Source organism: Rhododendron vialii, chromosome 9a (genome assembly GCF_030253575.1).
Source record: "Rhododendron vialii isolate Sample 1 chromosome 9a, ASM3025357v1".
Taxonomy (NCBI): Eukaryota; Viridiplantae; Streptophyta; class Magnoliopsida; order Ericales; family Ericaceae; genus Rhododendron; species Rhododendron vialii.
In genome coordinates this window covers 3,524,895-3,548,821 of record NC_080565.1, presented here as the reverse complement: position 1 = coordinate 3,548,821, position 23,927 = coordinate 3,524,895, and the positions used below count along the sequence as shown (strand labels likewise).

The window sequence follows — 23,927 nt, the reverse complement described above, 5'->3', positions numbered from 1 at the left end:
GGTGCAAAGGAAGTTTTTGTGGGATTCTCACTCAAAGTCTTCCAAAACTCATTATGTTGGAAATACCTGTCAATTAACATGGTCAAGCAAAATATATTCAGTTCATCCCGAACATTTTGGTGGGGATCTTAGTTTGAGTTCAAACTGATCCAAGGTTGGTAAATTAATTAACTTTATTTGATCATGAGTTTGATTACTCCTCTTTACGCACACCAGTCTTTTCGGTCCCCTTTAGTGTTACCTGATATTTCTAAAGATCATCGTGTAGAGTTTATAAACAAAGCAACTTCTAGCCTAGGATGTTGTATATCAGTAGTATGCTAGTTCACTTCTTTATCTTGCCACTTCTTGTGCATAAGTTGTCACTCAACAAACCATTCCCTCAACCGAGCCATCTTTCCCCCACTGAACATTGAGTTTCTTTCGGCAATATCTATGAAAGGTAACACCACCATATCACCTCTCATTGTACGAACTAGAACATGAGCGTGTCAAAGATTTCGAAGATAATCTTGGATCAGAACAATAGGTTTAGTTGAAGATAGTTTGGCTATTGCACTTCGGTGGCTATTTCTAAGATAGGATTTGCAGTTGGTAACAACTTGGTTACATACTTATTTGTAATTCGCTCTAAGTCAGTAATTTACACCACCGGTTGGGGCAACTATTAAACATAACTTCATGTCAACTATCGTGAGTGGAGTCAGGAACTTATTGAGGTATCTATTATTCCGGCAACGGTAGGAACACCAACTACACCCATTATTTCTCCCTCGGTAAAAAGTTATTTACTTTAGCGTTTGTAAAAAAGTTATTGATTCCTGCTTGACAGATTTCTGAAAATTATTTGGAATGTTGTGCGCATAAGATGGATAAGTAATGTGACACTTCTCCACAGAACCTAGAACTCCATAACACATGCTATTTGGAAAGGTTTTAACAAATCTCTAGTTTCCTTATTGCTGCCTTGGCTTTTGCCCTCTGAAGGTTCTCCTATGCAGTGATTTTAGCTTCGTCCCTCTTCATTTTGAATGAATGAATGAATGGATGAACTTAGAGAAAGTTAGATACTCAGTAATTGAACCTGCTTTAGTTGGACTTGCTTTACTTGAATCTGCACTGTGGGAATCTGTATTCAATCTGTTCCAGTTGCTTCAACTGCATTGAATCTGTTTTTGAACTGCATTGACTCTATTTCAATTGGTTGAATCTGTACTTAACAACCATCACTTGCTTTGGACAGCTTTGGACACTTGAAAGGGGATTAGGAATAAGGTAGTTTGATTAATACAATTGTACAATGCCCAATTTAAGGATACATGTGCCTACAACTAAGCCCATGCTCTTTAGCAATCATAATTCCAGCTATACCCCAGGGATAAAGAAAACATTAAATTCAATAGGAATTGGTTGCTAGTTAGATAGCATATAATTGAATGCTAACAAAGTTGGTTGGGTATTCTCGTGATTTGACTCTGTTGGACCTATGTAAATATATTGTACATATGGCACTCCTGCTTTTTCAGGAATTCCAAAGGGTAGTTGAGTAGTTCATTTATGAGTATATACAGAGGTTAGGGGGGGGGGTGGGGGGGCGGTTTTGGGGCGTGGGCTTGCTGGGGTAATTAAATCAATTTGTGCAAACCAATGGCTTCATTAGTGTTGTTGCTAAAAGCTCTAATGAAATTTCGACACTGCGATGAATACTTGCTGGTGGAGGGTTATTCTGCATTCATTTGTTCATGAAGATGTATCTTGCTGTTTTAGTATGCTGCATTTTCTTATGGGCCTGTCCTAAGGGTGTGGCTTGGAGTGGGTTAGTTCCTACCACAAACCACTTCAGTCTTGATTGTATTTTCAACAAGAGTCATGTTTTTTTTCCTGCTGGTAAACCATACTGTTCGCTGCTGTGAAGAATCTGTAAGCTGCTGTGTTTCTGCTGCTGCTGTGTCTGCTACTGCTGCTATGTTTCTGCTGCTGTGTCTGCCGTATCATGGAGCATCCAGATTTGGATGTGAAGGCATCATAGAGCAGTGTAATTGCTACTGCTATTTTGTTGTTGCTGCTGCTGTTTTTCTACAGCTGTTGCTGTCACTGTTTTGTGGCTAATTTTCTGTTATGGCAACTGTTTTTCATGTCAAGATGGTGTATCTTGCTGCTTTTCCCTATGGTGTATAATCTACTGCTGTTTGTGTGCAGTCCGTGAGGTGCAGCTCCAGGAAACCATGGGGGGCTGTACCTTGGAGCTTTAGGTTATCTGCTATAGAAGTTGTTCTTTCATACCTTGGAGCTTTAGGTTTTCTGCTATAAAAGTTGTCCTACCCTACCTTTTGTGAAACAACTATAAAGAAAATCTTTGAAGTGGTCATGTAGTGTGTGTTTGTCTGAAGTTAATTAACTGATTGGTTGTTGGTTGAATTTACAAAGGGCTGCATAATTGCTCTTGTTATAAGGTCTTTGTTATAGACCAGAAGTTAACTACATAAGGATATCTAATCTAATTAGTCAAAGAAAGGCTTTTTGGGATGAGGGGACAGAATATCACTATGGGATTCATGAAGTAAGATTGCTGCATTTGGATGTAAATCAATCCAGTGTTTTGTGGTGTTGTAATTGCTCATTTCAATTTTTCAGTTCTCTTAATCCATTTGGGGGTTTCTTGTGCTGTGATATTATCTCTTAGGGTTATATTGGTGCTTCTTATGCTTACGGTGTAGTTTGTAGGTTTCTTTTCCTATTGATGGCATTTGTAATGTGGAGCTCTATATACATGCTTTTTTGGGGGATAATTTCTAGGATTTTTGTTGGCATACTTCTCGGTTATTGTTCCAAGACGAGTGGACTTACCCAATGTATTACATGTATGATTGTATGATATCAAGAAACAAGCCTTGGTGTTGTTAAGATGGTGGACAAAGATTGGGTGCGTTTGAATAGGTAATAGAAAAAACTTTTTTAGACAACTATAGATAAACTAGTTACAGATTCTGAAAACATTTAACACACTTAGCTTGTACATTTGTAGATGCACTGATGAGTATATGAACGCAGCATTGAACTTTGTGGAGATGGCTAATCAAAACGCAGGATATTTAGGAAAGATTCTATGCCCTTGCAAACATTGTCGGAATTTGAGTCACCATTGTCTTGATAGTATACTCTTTGATAGATTAATGTACTTCTACATGTTTTCCATATACATGCTCTTTTTATAATTTACATGCTCATTACAATGTTGTCCACTCCCCTTTATTCATGCATTGCTTCTTTCATATTTTCAGGTGAATGGTATAGGTCCAAGAAAGAAGAAGGCTTGTTCTAGTGCACAACCTTTGAGAAAATCACAAAGAACTCAAGAACAAAGTGGCAGCACCCAGGGAGCAACCGAAGCTGAGCAGCATCCCACATCACCTGCTGAACAAACTGACATGTTTTGCAGCCCACATATGGTTGTCGGCTGTGTGGGTGAGAAACAATATTATGAGTTTATTTCTTGTTTGTTTACTTTTTTTATGTAGTTTGTTTACTTTTTTTATGTAATATTTTAGAAGTACATTCATATCCAATGCCAAATTCTATAGAAACTCCTGCAATCCCTACAAGAACGTCACAAAATCTCAAACGCAAAAGAGGCCCGACCAAGTTGAAAACCATTGCTATAGATGGAAGTAGTCGGATTGAAGTTAAGTTTGATGAGAATGGTGAACCAATAAGTGAGGGGATCAGTTAAGTTGTCTTCTTTCTTGGGACCTCTAGTTCGAGAGATTGTACCATATACACTTTTGGATTGGCGAAAGCTTCCTTCGGGAATGGCAGAAATCCTATGGCAATCCATTAAGGTATGTCATGGTGCCCAACTATTATAATGCTTTTAGTTACATGATAATAGAATTTCAACTCTCTTTTTTCATAGCTTCACTGATCCAATCTTCATGAAGAAAGGCATAGAGTTACATGATAGAATCTCTTGACTTCAACTCTTTTTTTTCCCCAAGTTACTCTTGTGGAAGTAAAAATTATAGAATTTCATGCAAGTTACATGCTCTTTTTAGGTAAGATTCAATCTTCATGAAGAATGGCATAGACAAATGGTTTTCCGGAGAATGAATGAAGATTGGAGAGCCTCAAAGTCGATATTAGTAAAAAAGATAAGAAACGCTTCAAATGAGGAAGAAAGGCTAAAGCTACAGCCTGAAAATGTCAAATCGCTGCATGATTGGAAGGATTTTGTGAAGGAAAAGACTAGTAAAGAATTCAAGGTATGTGCATCATCCCACTCCACCACTTTATTCCTGAAAATGCTGTTGGAATGAACTCTTGTTTTGTTGAGATGATCTCGCTAGTTTCAGCGTACAAAATATCTTGTATCTACTTTGTTTAGATGAACTAAAATGGTTGTTAAAATTATATTAACAACGCCTTAATGAATGTCATAGCCTGTGCTTGGACCTTCCGGTTAGGGATTGCCAATTGTATCCTAGGCTTCCTAAGCATTACAAAAGAGACATGGAACTAACTGGTAGTAACAATCAGGACTGGACAAAACTGCCGAGAAGAACCACCAGCAATTATGCCACGGATTCAGTTCATTTACAGAAAGTTAGAACTAGCATACACATTGAACTACACTTAGAAGAACTCAGCAGCCGAGAGGAATTAGCAGAATAGCAGTGAATCATACAATAGCAACAACACATAGCTGTCAAGAGGGATCACTAGATACTTTGTGTAGCACACAATAGCAGTAACAGAACTGTTCAGCTGCTGGACTGAGCAGCAGAAAGCAGGATACACCATATAAAAATAGTGGCCATAACAGAAATAGTAGCAGAACAACCACAGCCGTGGGAAATAATAGCAGTAGCAGCAGTCATAACGAGCAGCTACCTAATAGATCAGTAACAGAACAACAACAGAACTGTTTAGAAACAGGTCACAATCTGATACTAGTCAAAGTCCTAACAAATGGGTAGTTGACAGTAGAATGACGGATGTGAACAAACACGATTCTCCAAGAGGTGGCTGAGTGGACTTATGTCCTGTGATTTCCTACAATGGTGGGTGACCATTTTTTGTTTATATATAATCGATTTAAGTGTCATTTTAGACATTGAAGGCATAGTCTTATGTTTGGCCAGTTTAGTCCCATGTAATGGGTGTTACCAATATGGTATGTGGACAGCTTGTTAATAGCTTTGTTGCTTGATTGAATGAAAGGTTTGTTGCCTGTTATCAAAGGTTTTAAAAAGAAGATTCTCTATCTTGTGTGTGCTATGTTTTGGATGTGAAGGAAGCTTTGTAAAGCTTGGATTTGTGAAAGAAAATTCAATTTTCTTGTGCCGAGATAAATCTACTTCTTCCTCTGTTTTATTGCTGGAAAAACTGCACATTTGTAGCTCACTTGTGTTCAGGAAATCTGCTCTGTTCTGCTGCATTTCTGCTATGTTTTTTGCTCAGTTTAAGAATGTTTTGGGTGATATTTGTGTTTATTTTTTGGGTGGCATGGGCAATTGGATGCTATGGATCCTTAACAGGTTGTAGCTGATTGACTTTTCTTGTATTAAAAAGAACATCGAGTCTGTCGACCAACCGTTCATAACTTCAAGAGGAAGAGAGGGAGGTGCAAATCTCAAGAACAGCTAACTAACAAATATTTCTATAAGCTAGCAATTTTAATTGTTCCCACTGTTTAGGTGCTCTGATTTGTGTTGCATGATAATGATGGATACAGGTCTCTTATCAAGTTTCATCGATAACTGATAAAGGTCTCTTATCATTCTAGCTGCCATCGTTATTTTTGGGTCCCTTATTCCCCCAACAAGGTTGGCCTAAATGTCTAACACTTAGAATCTTCCTTGGAGTCCAAGAGCTATCAGTTGGGATGTCCCCATATGCCAAATGCTTTGATTTTGCTATACCCACCACCACCTCTCTTGTTAGTCCAAGATAAGAAGCACGGATACGGACACGGGATATGGACATTGATAAGCGGACTAGTATATCGTGTAACACCTAGATTGAGAAGCACTGGATTCCTCCACCTTGTGTAATAGATTCTCAGTCCATAACAGAACAGTGCTAAGTTAGTTAGGGATCTTGTTAAGTGGATTGTAGTCAAGATCAGTGAGTAGTGCGAGATATATATAACTGATGTAATCGCTGCTATTGTGTGATTGTGGAATAGATTGATCAGTTTCTAAAAACTCTATAGACACAATACGATCGGATACGTACGGAGAGTATCCGAGAGTATCGGTATCCATATCGGATACCGATACATGATACGGAGGCCGAAATAGAGTATCCATGCTTTAGCGGCAGCTTGAGCATTAAATTTAGACTCATTCGTTATTTGTCTGTTCTACTCGTTATATATGTTCACAGTCTCATTGGTCATTTACAATAGTTTTTTATTATGCAATTTTTAGGTTGATAATGAAAAAATTGAACATGATACACCAAGATCACCTTCGAATAATCTGAAAGAAGATGCTCTTTCGAATTGAAATGTTTAGTAGAAATTGTTATGACTCTATCAAATTGAAATGTTTGCTTCTACCATATGTAGGTTTATGGGTTGATAAAGAAGTGCTGTTGTGACTTTATGCTGAAGATATAGGTATGATCTTGCTAGTGTGATGGTTGTTATGATCGCTTCGTTGGTTGAAGACTTTTTGTTGATACTAATGGGATGGATAGATTTTGGAAGGACTCTTTTGGTTGAAGTCTTTTTGTTGATATTTATGATGGGTAGATTTTGGAAGCACTCTTTTGGTTGAAGCCTTTGTGTTAATATTTTGGTGTCTAAGGTTTGAACTCCACTTTTGGGATACATAGATATTTTGGAAGGCCTTTTTGTTGATATTTGGTGACAAGGCTTGTACTCCACTTTTGTGATACATAGATAATTTCGAAAGCCTTTTTGTTGATAAATGGTGACAAGGCTTGTACTAGATAGAAATGTTGGAAGGATATTTAGTATATTGAATTTCTTTTATGTAATGGTAATTGCTTTGATGTTTTGAGACATTTTGTTGGTTTTGTATTAAATATTGTGAAATATATTGCCAAGGAAGCTATTGGAGACGCCATCTTTTTTTTGTTTAAGCATTGTATGAACTTATTATGTGCAATGCTATTCAGGTTGGATTGCAGGTTGTATAAAGTATAAGAAATTGTAGGCTAAAAATGTTGTACAAAATTTACAATGGGTATACATATTGAATTCACAGCGTTCCTCGAATATTGTGGAAACTTTTCAATTTATAGCATTCCTCAAATGTTGTTGGAAATTTCCAATTTATAGCGTTCTCAAAATGTTATAAAAACTTCACATTCTATAGCGTTTCCAAAATGCTATAAAAATTTTAACAATTATAGCGTTCGTAAAATGCTGTACAAATTTCACATTTTATAGCGTTTTCAAAATGCTATAAAATTTTTAACATTTATAGCGTTCGTAAAATCTTGTAGAAACTTTACATTTTATAGCGTTCTTAAAATGCTATAGAAATTTTAACATCTATAGCGTTCTTAAAATCTTGTAGAATCTTAACATTCTACAGCGTTTTAAAAACGCTATAAAAAGTCCACCATTCTACAGCGTTCTAAAAACGCTATAAAAAGTCTACCATTCTATAGCGTTTTAAAAACGCTGTATAAAGTCCAGGACTTTTAACAACATCGGCTAATACAGCGTTTGATAAAACGCTGTGTATATCATTTAATAGCGTTTTTCAAACGCTGTAAAATGTGATTTTTCTTGTAGTGATTGTCATCTAAACCTCTTTGTTGTCCGATTGGATTCCATAACTTGATCTCCCTTGATAGGTGAACACATGCCCATACGCTCGCTTTCAGTTTCTTGAAATCTTCAATTTTGTTTAAAACTTATTGTGGTTTGGCCGTGTGTGGATCAATTCCCTTAGGTACCTAGGGCTCACAATACCGAAATCCTCAATGCGGTACCCTATCTGTTGGCTTCAACTTTAACCGGTCAATCAAATTTCCATGCCATCAACTGGTTAATTGGTTCAATGGAAAATTGTTTGGAGTTTCTCATAGTTGAGTTCAATTTTTCAACATTTGCGCCGACCGAAATCCTATGTATAAGTACAAGACAAACTCTGTGTACAAAACTCAGCCATCAGATATTCAGATGCATTGCCAAGAAAGTTTCTTCAACAATTGCAATACATGAAAAAATGCACGGTTTTCAAATGAATCACTCTATTTCGAACATCGCAATGAAATCTTATTACTCCTTCAATATCAGAATCTACAACATCAATGGGGCTCGCCGCGGCTCCAGAAGTTTTGTCAAGATAGTGAACCAGATATGCAAAATTTGATGCTCTATTCAAACAGTAATGCATTAGGAAAACAACTCTCATCTTCAAAGCATATATCTGCAGGTATGTACAGATATAATCAGAGATTAGCCACATGGATTTATGTGTTTTTCTTAGGATTTTGTGTACGATCTCTTCTTGCTTTGTTTATAGGAGAGAAATTCAACGCCATGGATGCCAGAGTCTCCGACCTCGAACAATTCCACCACTCCTAAGGTGATTTTTTCCATGCTATTTTTATGATCAGGGGTCGTAATTTTCAGTATTCAATTTTACATGCGTGTGTTGCATTGCATTTTTTTTTTGGCTTCAATCTATAAACCAATTTGTTTTTCAACATTTTCTTCCCCTTGGGTAATTTCACCAAATTGTAAGTGTGATTCAAGAATAACATCCCACGAGTATAATCATATGATACAAGCCACAAAAGAACTTCGATGGTTGCAAGAATTCAACCTAAGAAGCCCATTGAACAAGAAAAGCATGTAACAAGTGGAGTACATTTTGTTTGAACGGCAAAAAAATTATTAATCTCATAAAGGAAATTTAGAGATTAAAACGATGACAATAAGCCAACCAACAACTGATACCACCCAAACTCAAAACTCATAAGAACATCCTAAAAAAGAACAAAAACCCCACATCTAAACCCCAACCCTAAACATAACCCCTCAAGACTAAAAACATCAATCCGAAGCCATCATGGCTCTAATGCAACCAATACCCCCAATGACAAAACAAACAGATTTCTGGACAATGCCTCACTCAAAAGTTACCTAGAAAATCCCCAAAACCAAAGCTATTATGAAACATTTTAAGATTTTGCCATATTCTTCACAGTTCACACTATGGAGTTTCTTAATTACGTGGTTTGTATTCTACCTGGGTGTGATGTTTTTTTTTTTTTTGCTCTTTGCTTTTACTGAGTGTGATTGATGTTTGGATTGTTTAACTGCGGTGAATATACATACACAAGAGTCTTCCCCTTTCAACTAGTGTAGGTACATCTATACGCGCAAACTTTTTGATTTATATGGTGAAGTTACTTGCCTTTCCTTTTTATCGCTAAAACAAAACCAACAGAATATAACTAGTGATGCCGACCACCTTGATTTTTAATGCAATCACCAATTGACCTGGAGGATTTATTTGGCTCTTTCCTTTCACTGAGTGTGATTGACGTTTTGATTATTCAACTTCGGTGTATATATCTATATGTGCATAAGAGTCTTCCCTTTTGTACTAGTGTAGGTACATCTATATGCGCAAATTTTTTGTTTTTATATGGTGAAGTTACTTGATTTTCATTCTTATCCCTAACATGAAACTAATAGAATACAACTTTTGATGCCAACCACCTTGATTTTTAATGCAATCACCAATTGACCTGGGGATTTATTTGGCTCTTTCCTTTCACCGAGTGTGATTGATGTTTTGATTATTGAACTTCGGTGTATATATCTATATGTGCACAAGAGTCTTCCCTTTTGTACTAGTGTAGGTACATCTATACGCGCAAACTTTTTGTTTTTATATGGTGAAGTTACTTGATTTTCATTCATATCTCTAACATGAAACCAATAGAATACAACTTTTGATGCCGACCACCTTGATTTTTAATGCAATCACCAATTGAACCGGAGGATTTTTTTTCCCTCTTTGCTTTAACCGAGTGTGATTGACGTTTTGATTGCTTAACTTTGGGGTGTGTGTGTACAAGAGTCTTCCCTTTTCAACTAGTGTAGGCATATCTATACGTGCAAACTTTTTGTTTCTATATGGTGAAGTTACTTTGCTTTCATGAAACCATTAGAATATAACTACTGATGCAGACCACCTTGATTTTTAATGCAATCACCAATTGACCTAGAGGCCTTCGGTTTGGTATTTGTCTTATCTTCTATTGTGGGCATGGGTACGTTTGGTAAACAATCGCAATATACCCCATAATCGAGAGTTGTGTCATGAAAGCTACCATGGTGAACGTTGAGCCTTCGTTCATATGAAAGGCCAACTTTCCCCACAAGATCAGGTTGGTTTTACAAAGCTACCCTCTTGCACAAAAGCTTTGAAAGCTTATTTTTAGGAAATGAGAATTGGCCTACCATATTTGAAAATTGTGTAGTCTTCACGTCAATAGAGATTTCTTTTTCTTTTTTCTTTTTTTCAAATTCCACCGTTGGAAACTAAAAAGGTCAATATCTTTAAAAATAAGAAAAAGAAGTACAAGTTGAACCTTCATAAGAATCAAAGCTTTAATAGACACAAGGCGATTAAAATAATTTAGTGAATGGGAAGCATTTGGGAAAAACAATGGAGGCACCAAATGAGGCCAAAACTACGTTTCTTTTTGGGGCTTTTTGTCGGTTGGGGTCAAGTATCACTCCATCCGTCTCTAATTAATTTTCGGCGCGCAAATTTAGGTCTTTAAAGAGATGAATTTTTTAAATTTGTAAAAAGAATCAATTTTTTTTTTACAAATCAATAGTTATCAATTATGGAGTAGTTCTTTTAAGTTGTGAAAAAAATTAAAATTTTTAACAGAAAAAATGCCATTTTAATAATTTAAGTTTGTGCGCCGGATATTTATTTAGGAACAGAGGAAGTATTTTATTGGGAAGAATTAGTCCAATTTCGGAAACTAAAAGGAAACTTACCTCCACTGGATTATTGTTGTGCTTTCTCAAAAAAAGAAAAGTAAATAGCTGGGCCATGACAAGGGCATCCAACAAAGCAAAAAAGCTGGCAATGACCAAGACTTCTGTTTTTGTTTTGTTTTTTTTATCACAAACTCCTCCTCTTTAACCTTGTATTATCATATTGCTCACTAAGCTTTTTTTATTTTTCCTTCAAAGCCCAATTTCACTTTTCATAAGAAAAACATGGCTGAGGCTTTGCTCATCCCTGCAGCCAATGTAATCCTGAGTAGGTTGCTACCCCTAGCAACCAACCAGATTAACCTAGCATGGGGTTTCAAAGAAGACCTCGAAAAACTCCGCAAAAGGTTGGAAATCATTCAGGGTTTGTTAGAAATCGGTGGCTCCGAGGAAAGCAAAATTTTAGTTACAACCCATAGTAGGGAAGTTGTACAAGCACTACAAGATTTACAGTCTTGCACCCATGAGTTGACGGAACTATCGAAAGAGGATTGTTGGACAATGTTTAGGAACAAAGTATTTGCCAATGGAGGTCCAAGAGAAACTCAAACTTTATTAGATATTGGTAGAAGAATGGTAGAGAAGTGTAAGGGCGTGCCATTAGCGATAAACATATTAGGTGGTTTACTTTACTCAAAGCAGAATGAACAAGATTGGGAGTCCATCGAGAAGAGTGAACTATGGAGTTCCCCAAAAAGTAAAGATAGAATTCTTATAGTATTGAGGCTAAGTTTCGGCCATTTATCGTCACCATCTTTGAAACAATCGTTTGCATATTGTTCTATTTTTCCAAAAGACCACGTCATTTCAAAGGATGAGTTGATTCAACTTTGGATGGGTCTAGGATATCTTCAACCTTCTTCAAAAAGCAAGTTGGAAATGGAAGAGTTAGGCAATGAGTATTTTAATACTTTATGGCTCAATTTGTTATTCCAAGAAGTGGAATTTGACGAGTACAACAATATCACAAGTTGCAAGATGCATGATCTTGTACATGATCTTGCACTCCATGTCTCACAAGGTACTTGTTTGACTTTGGAAGCTAGTGAGGTGAAAAAAAATCCTGATGTTCTACATCTGTGTTTGTTTTTACGGGAAGAAAAACAGTTAGATATTCTAAAAGAAAATGTTGAAAAATTGAGGACACTATTTTTAATGGGACATCTTCCCCAACACACCAAAGATTTTAAGAGTATTTGTGCCCTGCGTTTAGCAAAATTTGGGGTGGAAGAAGAATCTTGTTCAATATCCAAGTCTATACATTTAAGATTCCTTGACCTCAGTAAGTCTTCTATTGTGAAAGTCCCAAATATTATCACCAAGCTCTACAATTAGCAGACAGTGAAGCTGCCACGGTCTCTAAAAAAGCTTCCAAAAGATTTTCACAACTTGGTTAGCTTGAGACATTTCTATCTTGAAGACGAAGAAAATTATTATGATCTTGAAGATGTAGAGAATTATTATGATCTTGAAGATGAAGATAATCATCATGATAGGAGGAAACTGATGCCAATGAAGATAGGAAAGTTGACATCTTTGCAAACATTACCATTCTTTGTTGTGGGTAAGAAGAGTGGCCATAGAATTGAGGAGTTAGGTAGCTTAAGCAAACTAAGTGGTAAATTGCATGTATATGATCTACAGCACGTGAAAGACAAGGAAGAAGCAAAGAAGGCTAAAATATTAGAGAAATCAGGCATTCAAGAGTTGAAATTGCATTGGCACAGAGACCTTGGAGACTCTGAAATGTCCAACAATAACCATGAGGATGTGTTGGAAGGACTCAAGCCTCACCGGAATATTAAGGGATTAATACTTATAAATTTTGAAGGAAGAAGATTGCCGCCATGGATGAGTACAAATGCCCGCTTGCTTCAAAATTTGGTGAAGATCGAGTTGGAAGGCTGCATATCATGTGAGCAAGTCCCTGCGCTCGGACACCTTCCGCATCTTGCGACTATCGTAATGAAGGGTTTGCATAACTTGAAGCATATTGGTCCCATATTTTATGGACTAGATGAAGGGATTGTTGGTAGTTGCAGTAGTAGTGGGGTAGCAACTGCAAGGGTATTTCCAGCTTTAAGGAAATTCAAACTTTTTGATATGCCCCACTAGAAGAATGGTCAGACATTTCATCATTGCCTGTTGTTGCCACGAGTATGATAGAGTGCTTCCCTCATCTCCACGAGCTATATATCTGGTACTGCCCCAAGTTGATAACTTTTCCAGGTAATATATTATCCATTCAGCATTTACTTATTAGAGTGTGTCGTATCAAGCATATATATATAATTACTAAGAAATGAGGTATGGCTTGCCCCTGCTAATGGAGATACATGAAGACGTGGATTTCAAAAATATTGCTACCTTAGGGTCAGTTTGTGTTGACGCAAAATATTTTCGACCAAAAACTAGTTTTACGTAAAAGTTTTTACTTGTGAATGAATTTATGAATTAATTTTATTTTCTGCGTGGTTTGGGTGCATTCCGTAAATTTAAGTTCCAATAGAAATTGGAACGCCCTCTCATTTTTACCATCATACTTCCCTTGTTTTCTAATTACTAATACCCTTATCAATGTTATGACCAAACTCAAAAGAATCCACCACAAATTGATCTTAAAAGGACGAAACTTTTTATTTTCTTTTTTTGAGAACAGGCAGGACGAAACTTTAGTTTCCTCCATTCGTTCTATTTTTTTTTTTAATTCCTTCCACCAAATAAATTAGTCTCACCATGTTGACTCACCAAGCAGAAATCTAAAAATGTCAGTTTTCGTTTTCGTACTATTTTGTTTCGTTTTGAGTTTTGGCTATTGGATCACACACATACCTACGGACACCACACCAGTGTGCGCGCATCTCTTTCACATGCACGTAGCCACGTACCCTACAAAACCAACACATTTTTCCTCCATGCAGATAAAATATACTCTTCCTTTACTTTTCACCCCTTTTAATTTATTTTTCTTCAACATAAACATCAAAAGTCATTCAATTTTCTCCAATCACTACAGTAATTGACTCTAATTGAACAATAAATTCTTTTAGTGTTTATGGTGGAATGTTACTGAAACTGTGTTGTCTAAACCATAAGTTGTTGCAAAGGTCCCAAAGTTCGCTAAGGTTATGAGATGGGATTAGCAAGCCAGTTTGTCTTTCTGATAGAAGGACGTAATTTAACTTTCTGATTTTTGGTTCTTAAGCCATTTTCCTCCCATTGTAATAAAATATTTTACTCCAAGATTATGTGGACAAAGACCCTAAATTGTGACAATATTTTTGCCGAAGATATTTCGGTCCAAACAAACAGAGCTTTAATTGAAGATTCGCTAAAAAAAAAAACCAATGAATCCCGAATGCTTTGTTTGGAACTTGTGAAGAAAGAGAGAGGAGATCAGAAAACCTAGGGTCTAGTTATATACTCATGTCACTGCCATAACCTGATGGGTCCAATTTACAAACAGAAGCAGCATTCGGCGGCTCGGCATCCCTACAGCGCCTTTCGATTTCCAATTGCCTGGAGTTGACGTTTTTGCCGGACGGACTTCTAAAACCTAACTTTGTAGACATATGGCTAATTCGCTGTCCAAAGTTAAAGACACCCAATCCAGATATATTACACAGCCTCACATCCCTCAAGGGTCTAGTTATTTTATCATGTCCAAATTGGGGGAGTTGTTGGGAGGAGGGGCTGTTTTGCACCACCAGCCTTCAATACTTGAATATAGGTAGATTCGGAGAGGAGTATAGATATTTCCCCTGGCCCTCCACAAGTGCTGCATCACCACCATCGAGCCATCTCACCTCCCTGATAACTCTAGGTTTATGGGGATGGCCAGAAGTCAAGTCTCTCCCCGATCAACTTGAGCTCCTCCCTGTCTTGAGAGATTTGGCTATCTGGTATTTCAGTGGGTTGGAATCTCTGCCGGAGTGTCTGGTCAACCTTTCATCTCTTGAAGCTTTGCATATATGGAACTGTCCCCTTCTTGAGAAAAGATGCGAAAAGGGAATCGGCGAAGATTGGCACAAGATTGCTCATATTCCAAAGATTCGAATAAGTAAGTTTTTCTTCGAATTGCATGTTTTATTGATTTCTTCTCTCTCTCTGATTACGACACATGGGTGTGTCTTGTCCATGTGCGTATGTGAAATAATCCATGGAAAATTTTATCTGACCTAATTATTTGGTGTAATTATTGGGCTTTCAGGCGAAGAGGATGAAGCATGAAACTCCCCTACGAACCGAATCATGTAATTTTCTTTTGTTGGCTTATTTTCAGACCTCGTTACTCTCTTTTCTCTCGGTCTTACACGACAGCCGCTAGGAAATCTGAGACCTCTGCAACAGTAAAAAAAGGTTGTGACGTGTTGAAGAAAGTAGTTCTTAACTAATATTGTAAGACGGGTGAACAATTTAGCTATGATACTTATTTTTCTTTTTTTACCCCATTTTTCAGCAATTCTAGGTGTTTTAATTCCTGAGTCTTCGAGACGATGCGATATGCTAAGTCTGTCTGACAAAGTCATGATAAGACTTCGGTTCTCAAAGGTCTTACTGTCTCATAAATATGTTGTGAACACTTTTCTGCACATTTTTTTGCTTTAGCCATGAGTTCTTTGTCTCTGTGTTCAAATCTTTTGAGAATGTTTGCCTGCTGATTGAATCCAAATTTTCCAAAAATTGGTAAGCTTGTGATCTAAGCGCTTCTTCAAGAAATCGATATTTGGTAAGGTAGGTAAAATTGATGCTAAATAGCTGAGCATTTGGCTGATTAGGATCATTTTGTCTCATAACTTTGAGTATTTGGCTGATTATAATTACCGTCAAAATTCCAGGTTCCAGTGTGCTATCTCCACCAGAGAGAGTCGTAAGTGGGAAAACTATTAAAGAGCTTCAATGAATCAGGTTTCTCTCATTTACAGGTTCTATATATATTTGCAAATACTTCGAAAAAGTATCTGTTTCATCTAGAGGCCATTTAATTGCCTAGTTGATAGATAGTACTCATTTAAGTCCTCCAATTTACTTTTGTTCAGTTCTTTTGTTTATTAACTTGGTGAGTTTAATGTGTTTCACGGGTTTGCAGGCTCTGTGGACCGATGGATGCAAAATGAAGGTTCGGAAAGGCTCTTGGAGTGTTGCCAAGGAGATTCGAGGCTTGAATAGTGATCAAGAAAATGAAAAAGTCAGAGTTTGCTTGCTCCTTCTGGCTGGGAGTCACAGACGTCTGCTGGGCCCTCGAAGAAGTTGATGCTGAGCCCTCCGGAAGATTGTTTTGGACAGTGGTCCGGCCCATCCTGACACTTGGTTTTATTTTTTGATTTCTCGTGTATTTTTAGGTCCAGTAGCTATAAGTGGGCAATCCTAGTTCAATTTGCATTTTCATGCAGAGAATAACAGATACTCCTTTAACTTGTAATAGTCCTACGATAATCAAAATAGAAACTTTTCTCTATACATTTCCATGGCCATGATGTGAATGGTAAATTAAGGGCATAGGGCTTCCACAGAAACCAAAATTCTATTTTGCATATTCTGCAATTTTTTTGTTTTAACTGGTTGCCATTCTCATTAACTCAAAGCCTCAACATAGGCATCTTCTTTACAAATGACAGAAAGAGCAAAAGGCAAAATTGAAACCTAGTCTAAGTGAATAGAGCCCTTGAAAGCCTGGGAGGCAACCCAGTAAGAAGCCTTGTTACAGGTTGGGCTGCAAACGAACTGAGCCGCTCGCTGCTCAGCTCAATAGTGGCTCGTTCAAACTCGGAAGTTAAACGAACGAGCTCGAGCTAGGATAAGCTCAGCTCGAGTTGGCTCGCGAGCTGGGGTTATTAGACTAATACGTTAATTAATTACTACAATTAGCATCAGCATTTTACCCTGATACAGAATTCTTATAAAAATATATTACATATTATTATTCTAAAATTGAGATTATTTTTTTGTAGAGTATAAGAAAATGAAAGATATATACCTTCATAATCAAAATAATTTTGGTTGTATTAGGCCTATGCGAAGATAGATCTACATTTTTCATTAGTCCGTTAAAGCTCGTGAACAAGCTCGAGCTCGAGTCAAGCCAAGGCCTGCTCGGCTTGAGCTCGACTCGTTAAGTTTTCACTGAGCTCGAGCTCAAGCTCGGATTCGTTAAAAACTTAATAAACAAGCTTGAGTACGGTAAAAATCGACTCGACTTTGCTCGTTTGCAGTCCTAGTTACAGGCCCTAGGCACCCAAGAAAACTTCCTAACAAAATTAGAAGAAAGCTGCCTAATATCCTTACCCAAAGCAGCGCACTCTCAGGGAGGAACATTTTTTGTGGAATATAACTTGATGACCATTTTATTGTTGCTTTCAATGATGGCTTGGGAAATCTCATTCATTGTGATGAGATGACAGGCCAAACGAATTGCTAAAGCCTCTCCTTGGATAGCTGAGGAAGCATCCACCAAGGAGGAACAACCATTCAGCACTTCGCCCTTGCAATTTCTAAGCACCACTGCAATCGCTGCCTTGGGAGATCCCTTCTTCAGAGCCACATCGCAATTTGCCTTAACCCAGCCCCAGGGGCGGAGGTACGTAGGGGTCCGCTGGCCCCGGCTCCCCGAGAATTTGAATTTTAAAATTTTTATTTTATATATACTTGATTTTAAATATTATTGATAATTATTCGTGTACAGTTACTTATAATCTTAAGAATTTTGCATCGATTTGATAAAAAAACAGGTTATTTTATATTCTCATTTTTCAATTCCTTTCATAAATAAAAAAAATAAGCAGGTGACATTTGAAATAGCCTAAAGAATCAATTCAATGTACAAATGTAATGAACTGAAAAATAAAAACCTTATGATATAATAATTATACGTTCCGATAAAAAATATATGTCTGTTAAGCCGGCCGCCCCGGTAACAAAATCCTGGCTCCGCCACTGCCCAGCCCTCCTCTAGGCATTCCCAATGTGTGACAGTAGAAACTTGTTCCACATGCTGCCTTGGGATCTCTTGATTCCCCAAACTTCCTTGGAACTCAGACCATCCAAAATTTGCTCTAGCCATGGTATCCCCTGGATCTACTGGCACATTATTAAAGACTCAGTCATTCCGCGATTTCCATATTTGCCAAGCCAAAAAATTGATTTTACCCATACACGCAGGCCGATCTATAGCTGAATCCAAGTGGTCCATAACAGAAATAGTCCACTTCATGACAGACGAGATTGAGATAATGCACTTTGTAATTTAAACTGCTCCCAAACCAAACTGTTTTGGTCCAGTCGCATATTCTGCAATTTGGTACTCCAAATTGCCATACACATCAATCTTAGTTATTTGTGCAATGAATTGTGCATTATCATACTCCCTCCGTTCTATATTGAGAGTCCACTACAAAAAGTAGTGTCATTTTTCAAATAAAAAAATCAACTACTTCCGTTTATAATTTTTTGAATTTTTCCACACCAAACTAAAGTACTAATCAAGATCTTTAATACGGTGCGAAAAAATTCAAAAAATTACACATGGAAATAGTTGACTTTTTTATTTGAAAATGGCGAGAGAAAGAGAGTATGAGACTTTCAATATGAAACGGAGGGAATACGTTTTAGCCTTTATCTATGCAACCTTTTACCTTTCTAAATGATGTCGGTCAACTTTTGTTCGGTCATTTCTTCTTGCTCAAAAGAACATAAGTGTGTACGTAGTAGGCTAGTAGCCCTGCATGGGGTGCCAATTCCTAGGGTGAGTACTGAGTAGTTTTTAAAGAACGGGATACTAAGGAAAATGCGTTTTGGCAATGGAATTGTCAATCGAAAAAAAAATAGTGCCGCTTTTTGGAGCTAACAGAATTGAAAAGCCATTGGACTTATTCGTCAATGGATTGACGATAGTGTTTTTTATAATGTCTCTACCGAAACTTCGGCCTACGATTTGTGAAATTAAGAAATTGGGAAGTCTTTATGATAGAAAATCGGCAACCAACAAAGCATTCTTGTTGAAAAAATTGGTGAATTTGAAATATAAGGAGGGCAACTCTATTGCAGAACATTTGAATGAAATGAATAGCATTGTTAATCAACATCTATGAAATACAAATACCTCACAAACACCCTTAGGTGTATTCCACAATAAAAAATGCTAGCTCCACGTGAAAGTGACACAGTGCAAATACCAATTTGCACACCTGCAAAAGTTTTATCACACAACCATGCAACCCTATCAGAAGTATTAATCTCGGATCCAATTTTCCAAATAAATTAAACGAGGTGGTTTTGGATTATTGCAGGACTTTTATAGGAAGAATTTGGGTAGAGGATCCGGATTGATATGTTAAAAAAATAGCATCAAATGATAAAAATAAAATTGAACCGGACACCTGAGTTAATTATAAAAAAAGATAAAATCATACTTTAGAAGTGCAAAAAGTGAATGGTAGTAATAGCGAGGGTTCTCTGTTCTAGTAAGATTGGGAAGGGTACATATATACTTGTTCTATCTCTCACTTTACTCCACTATCAAATGGCAAAAGAGGGCGTGGCCTGTGACCCGCGACACTCAGGTTTAGTTTTTTCAAAGTGCTAAAAGTAATAAATGAGCCTTTTTTTTCTTTCACAAAATACCAAAAGAAAAAGGTCCCTTTAGTGCACTTTTTGAAGACTTGGCCTCATCATATGGGTCTTAGTTTTTGATAAATGTGCTCTGTGCATGGCATCCGTGTATACCACGTAGCTATGTAAAAAAAATTACTTTTCATTGGACATTCCTAAGTACCTAGACCAATTACATGCATGCATTGGAACAAATGGACTGTTAGAATTTCGGCCGTCAATTTTTGCAAGAGAAATGTGGTGCGACTAGACTCTTTTAATTATTCAACTAATATTTTTCTTTAGATCGTCAAATCGAATCTAAAACAAAACTTGTGGTATGCTCATGGATCAAACTGTTTAGGAGGAAACTTTTATTTTTTAAACACCAAAAAAGATTAATTTTTTTTCCAATCAAATGTAAGTGTTACATTGGTCGAAAGGGAGAGGGGACGTTAAATGTCATCACAACGCAAGAATAACATCCCACCAAGCTGACTGGCACCCTAACGTTGCTATAATAATGTGATCACACATGCCACAAAAGAACTTCGATTTTGGCAAAAATTCAACCTAAGAAGCCCATGGAACAGAAAAGCATGTAACAAGTACTCAAGTACATGATCCAATGCAACCAATAACCCCCAAAGACAAAAAAAAACTGATTTCTGGACAATGCCTCGATTAAAAGCTACCCAGAAAATCCCAATAACCATAGCTATTATGAAACATTAATTTAAGATTTTGCTATATTCGTCACAATATGGAGTTTGTTACGTGGGTTGTATTCTACCTGAATGTAATTTTTTTTTTTTGCTCTTTCCTTTTATTGAGTGTGATTGATGTTTGGATAGTTTAACTTCAGTGAATATTGTACACAAGAGTCTTTCCTTTCAACTAGTGTAGGTACATCTACACGCGCAAACTTTTTAATTTTATATGTTGAAGTTACTTGCCTTTCATTTTTATCGTTAACATGAAACAAATAGAATATAACTATTGACGCCGACCACCTTGATTTTTAATGCAATCACTAATTGATGTGGAGGATTTATTTTTGGCTCTTTCCTTTTATCGAGTGTGATTGACATTTTCATTGTTGAACTTCGGTTTATATATTATATATATGTACACAAAAGTCTTTCCTTTTCAATTAGTGTAGGTACATCTATACACGCAAACTTCTCGTTTTTATATGGTGAAGTACTTACTTGATTTTCATTCTTATCTCTAACATAAAACCAATAAAATATAACTTTTGATGCCGACCACCTTGATTTTTAATGCAATCACCAATTGAACCAGAGGATTTTTTTTTTTTTTGCTCTTTGCTTTCACCAAGTGTGATTGACGTTTTGATTGTTGAACTTTGGTGGATATATAAATGTACACAAGGGTCTCCCCTTTTTAACTGGTGTAGGTACATCTATACGCTCAAACCTTTTATTTTTATGTGGGTGAAGTTACTTGACTTTCATTCCTATCTCTAACATCAGACCAATAGAATATAACAATTGATGCCGACCACCTTGATTTTTAATGTAATCACCAATTGATTCAGAGGATTTTTTTTTTGTTTGCTCTTTGCTTTTATAGAAATGATTCGTGCACAGACTGCTGTGCACAGCTTGCTGTGCACGTAGCACAGCTCTTGCTTTTACCAAGTGTGATTGATGTTTTGACTATTGAACTTCGGTACGTGTATATATGTGTGCGCGTATACAAAAGTCTTCCCTTTGCAACTAGTGTAGATACATCTATAAGCGAAAACTTTTTGTTTTCATATGGTGAAGTTACTTGACTTTCATGAAACAACCAATAGAATATAACTTCTGATGCCGACCACATTGATTTTTAAAGGAATCACCAATTGAATCGGAACATTTTTTTTTCGCTCTTTGCTTTAACCGAGTGTGATTTTGACATTTTGATTGTTGAACTTCGGTGGATATATACCTGTACACAAGAATATTCCCTCTTCAACTTGTATAGGTACATCTAGACTTCTAGTTGATGTTGTGCAGTGCACAGCACCGTGCTGCGCACTTCTGAACCGTCAGATCATGCATCTGACAGCTCATATCTTATCTCGGCAACCAACGATCGAAAGCCATTCAATGTCGAGATGAGATCCGAGCTATCGGATGCACGATTCGACGGTTCAGAGGTGGACAACACGGTGCTGAGCATACCACTGCACAACACCATCCTCCAGTTGAGGTACATCTATACGCGCAAACCTTTTGTTTTTATGCGGTGAAGTTACTTTATTTCACTTTTATCTCTAACATGAAACCAATAGAATATAATTATTGTTCCGACCACCTTAATTTTTAATGCAATCATCAATTGACCCGGAGGAATTTTTTTTGTTTGCTCTTTGCTTTAACCGAGTGTAATTTACGTTCTGATTGTTGAACTTCGGTGTGTGTATATGTGTACACAAGCGTCTTCCTTTTTTAACTAGTGTAGGTATATCTATACGCGTATACTTTTTGTTTTTGTATGGTGAAGTTACTTGACTTTTATGAAACCGATTGAATATAACTATTGATGCAGATCACCTTAATTTTTAATGCAATCACCAATTGACCTGGAGGCCATTCTTTTGGTTAACAATCGCGGTACCCAAGCTATGTTCGGAAGCAAAAAAAAAAAACTTTACTGTTTCAATGTCTCATCGATTGATAAGGATTTTATCCTGTACCACAACATTACTTTTTGTCAAGGACATAAGCAGCAGCCGCAAGTCCCAACAATTTGAGGTAAACTAGCCAGTCTCATATTCTGTTTTGAGATTGACTTATTTACGGAGGGGCCATGATTTCCTTATTCACGGAGTAACGCGATCTCGGTCGTCCATTAGACTTTAAACACGGTTTGAATTTAAATAAAACTTTTCCGTAAACAACAATTCACGGAAAGCTCCGTTAAACAGATATTCTCTTTTGTTTTATGGTCATTATTCGGCCCTTTACTTACATCATTCTACGATTACATTATTGTTGCCGGCAGGCATAATGATTCCAGATCTATATGGTAAGTTTAATGAATACTTGAGGCCAGGAGATATATACTATTCTTGTAAAAGAAAACAAGATATACCTTAGTATAGAAATTAATGATCGAAGTTTTGAAAACGTGAGGGAAAAACTATACTATGAAACATTTAAGATGTTACCATATTATTCCACTATGAAATTTCTCACATAAAGTTGACGATATCTGGTACACAATACATATCGATTTCACAGTTTCTAGTTATCTAGCTAGTAGAGTTGCAATTCATTATAGGCGGTTTATTTATTTTTATCTACGACAATTCTCCATGTGCTTCATGTCCATTATTTGTTATGTTGATGCAAATCAATGGATGTTGTATGATTATTTTGTGGGCATGTAAGAGTCAAAGAATCTGGGTTGTATTTTGTTTTAACAAAACAAAATAGATTAGTTTTGTTAACAGACAACTAACGGGAATGTGAAGCAAAAGGGAGATTAGTTCGATTTCGAATACTTGAGGGAGATGTTTGTGGTGGCCAGAAACCCCGGGAGAGGTTTGTGTAGTTTACCCATAGAGTTGGTTGAAGACAGTGGTGCGGAACTCCCAAAGTTGTGTTTTTGATTTTATTAATTTGTTTATAATCAGAAGGTTAATTTGTTGGCAAGATAAAAATATATCAACTCTATTTGCAAGGTGGCCGGCCATATATTCATATTTATGATCCAAATTAAAAATGTTTCGAGTACGTGTTTAATTTTATATATAAAGTACTATGTGATATACAATTAATTTCATGAAGTATTTATATGCAAAACAGTAAGAAGTGATATTCCTAATCCAATCTAAGTGTTTGGTCAAAATTATATATCTCTTTCACTATTAATTTCGTCGGAACTCTATTGGCAGACGGCAACGTTGTACCGAAATGAAGTTGCAAATTACTGTAATTTTTCTTCTACGCGGTAAGATGTTTGTAGATTAAATTAAATTACAACAAAAGCGTGCTAGCTTAACACTGCTTCATCAACCTGAATCCCCAACTTCACCCACGGCCGGCTCATAAGTTCTGGAGGCCGGAAGCAAATGTCTTGAATGAGACCTCTCTATATTTTCAATACAAAAGTTGGTCTACACAAAGTTTCATAAAAAAAAAAAATTATTACAAAAGAGGGGCCTCAAGATACGTATGCCGTATGCAAGTATTTTCCGTCCATGCACGGTCGTCGGTTCCCTTCCCTTTTGAGTTGTGAGACTAACATCAAGCATTTCCTTCTTCTTTTTTTGCTTTTATCGCCTCTAGCATTTCTATCAGACTGTAATGGCGTAATA

At 36.8% G+C, this 23,927-nt stretch overlaps 1 protein-coding gene and 1 long non-coding RNA gene across 3 annotated transcripts; both read left to right on the top strand.

The window, feature by feature from the left end:
• The first annotated feature begins 11,233 nt into the window (after positions 1-11,233).
• On the top strand, positions 11,234-13,123 carry LOC131299512 (putative disease resistance protein RGA3). The gene is made up of 2 exons (XM_058325101.1): positions 11,234-12,290; positions 12,429-13,123. The coding sequence occupies exons 1-2, from the start codon at positions 11,234-11,236 to the stop codon at positions 13,121-13,123; spliced, it is 1,752 nt and encodes a 583-aa protein (XP_058181084.1).
• A 1,802-nt stretch (positions 13,124-14,925) lies between these two features.
• Positions 14,926-16,466, top strand: LOC131302003 (uncharacterized). 2 transcript variants are annotated; one of them, XR_009191509.1, is made up of 4 exons: positions 14,926-15,068; positions 15,219-15,367; positions 15,847-15,916; positions 16,098-16,466. It is a non-coding gene; the product is annotated as an uncharacterized LOC131302003 (long non-coding RNA). The 2 variants fall into 2 exon arrangements; XR_009191510.1 differs by having other exon boundaries at positions 15,847-15,933.
• Positions 16,467-23,927: the final 7,461 nt, after the last annotated feature.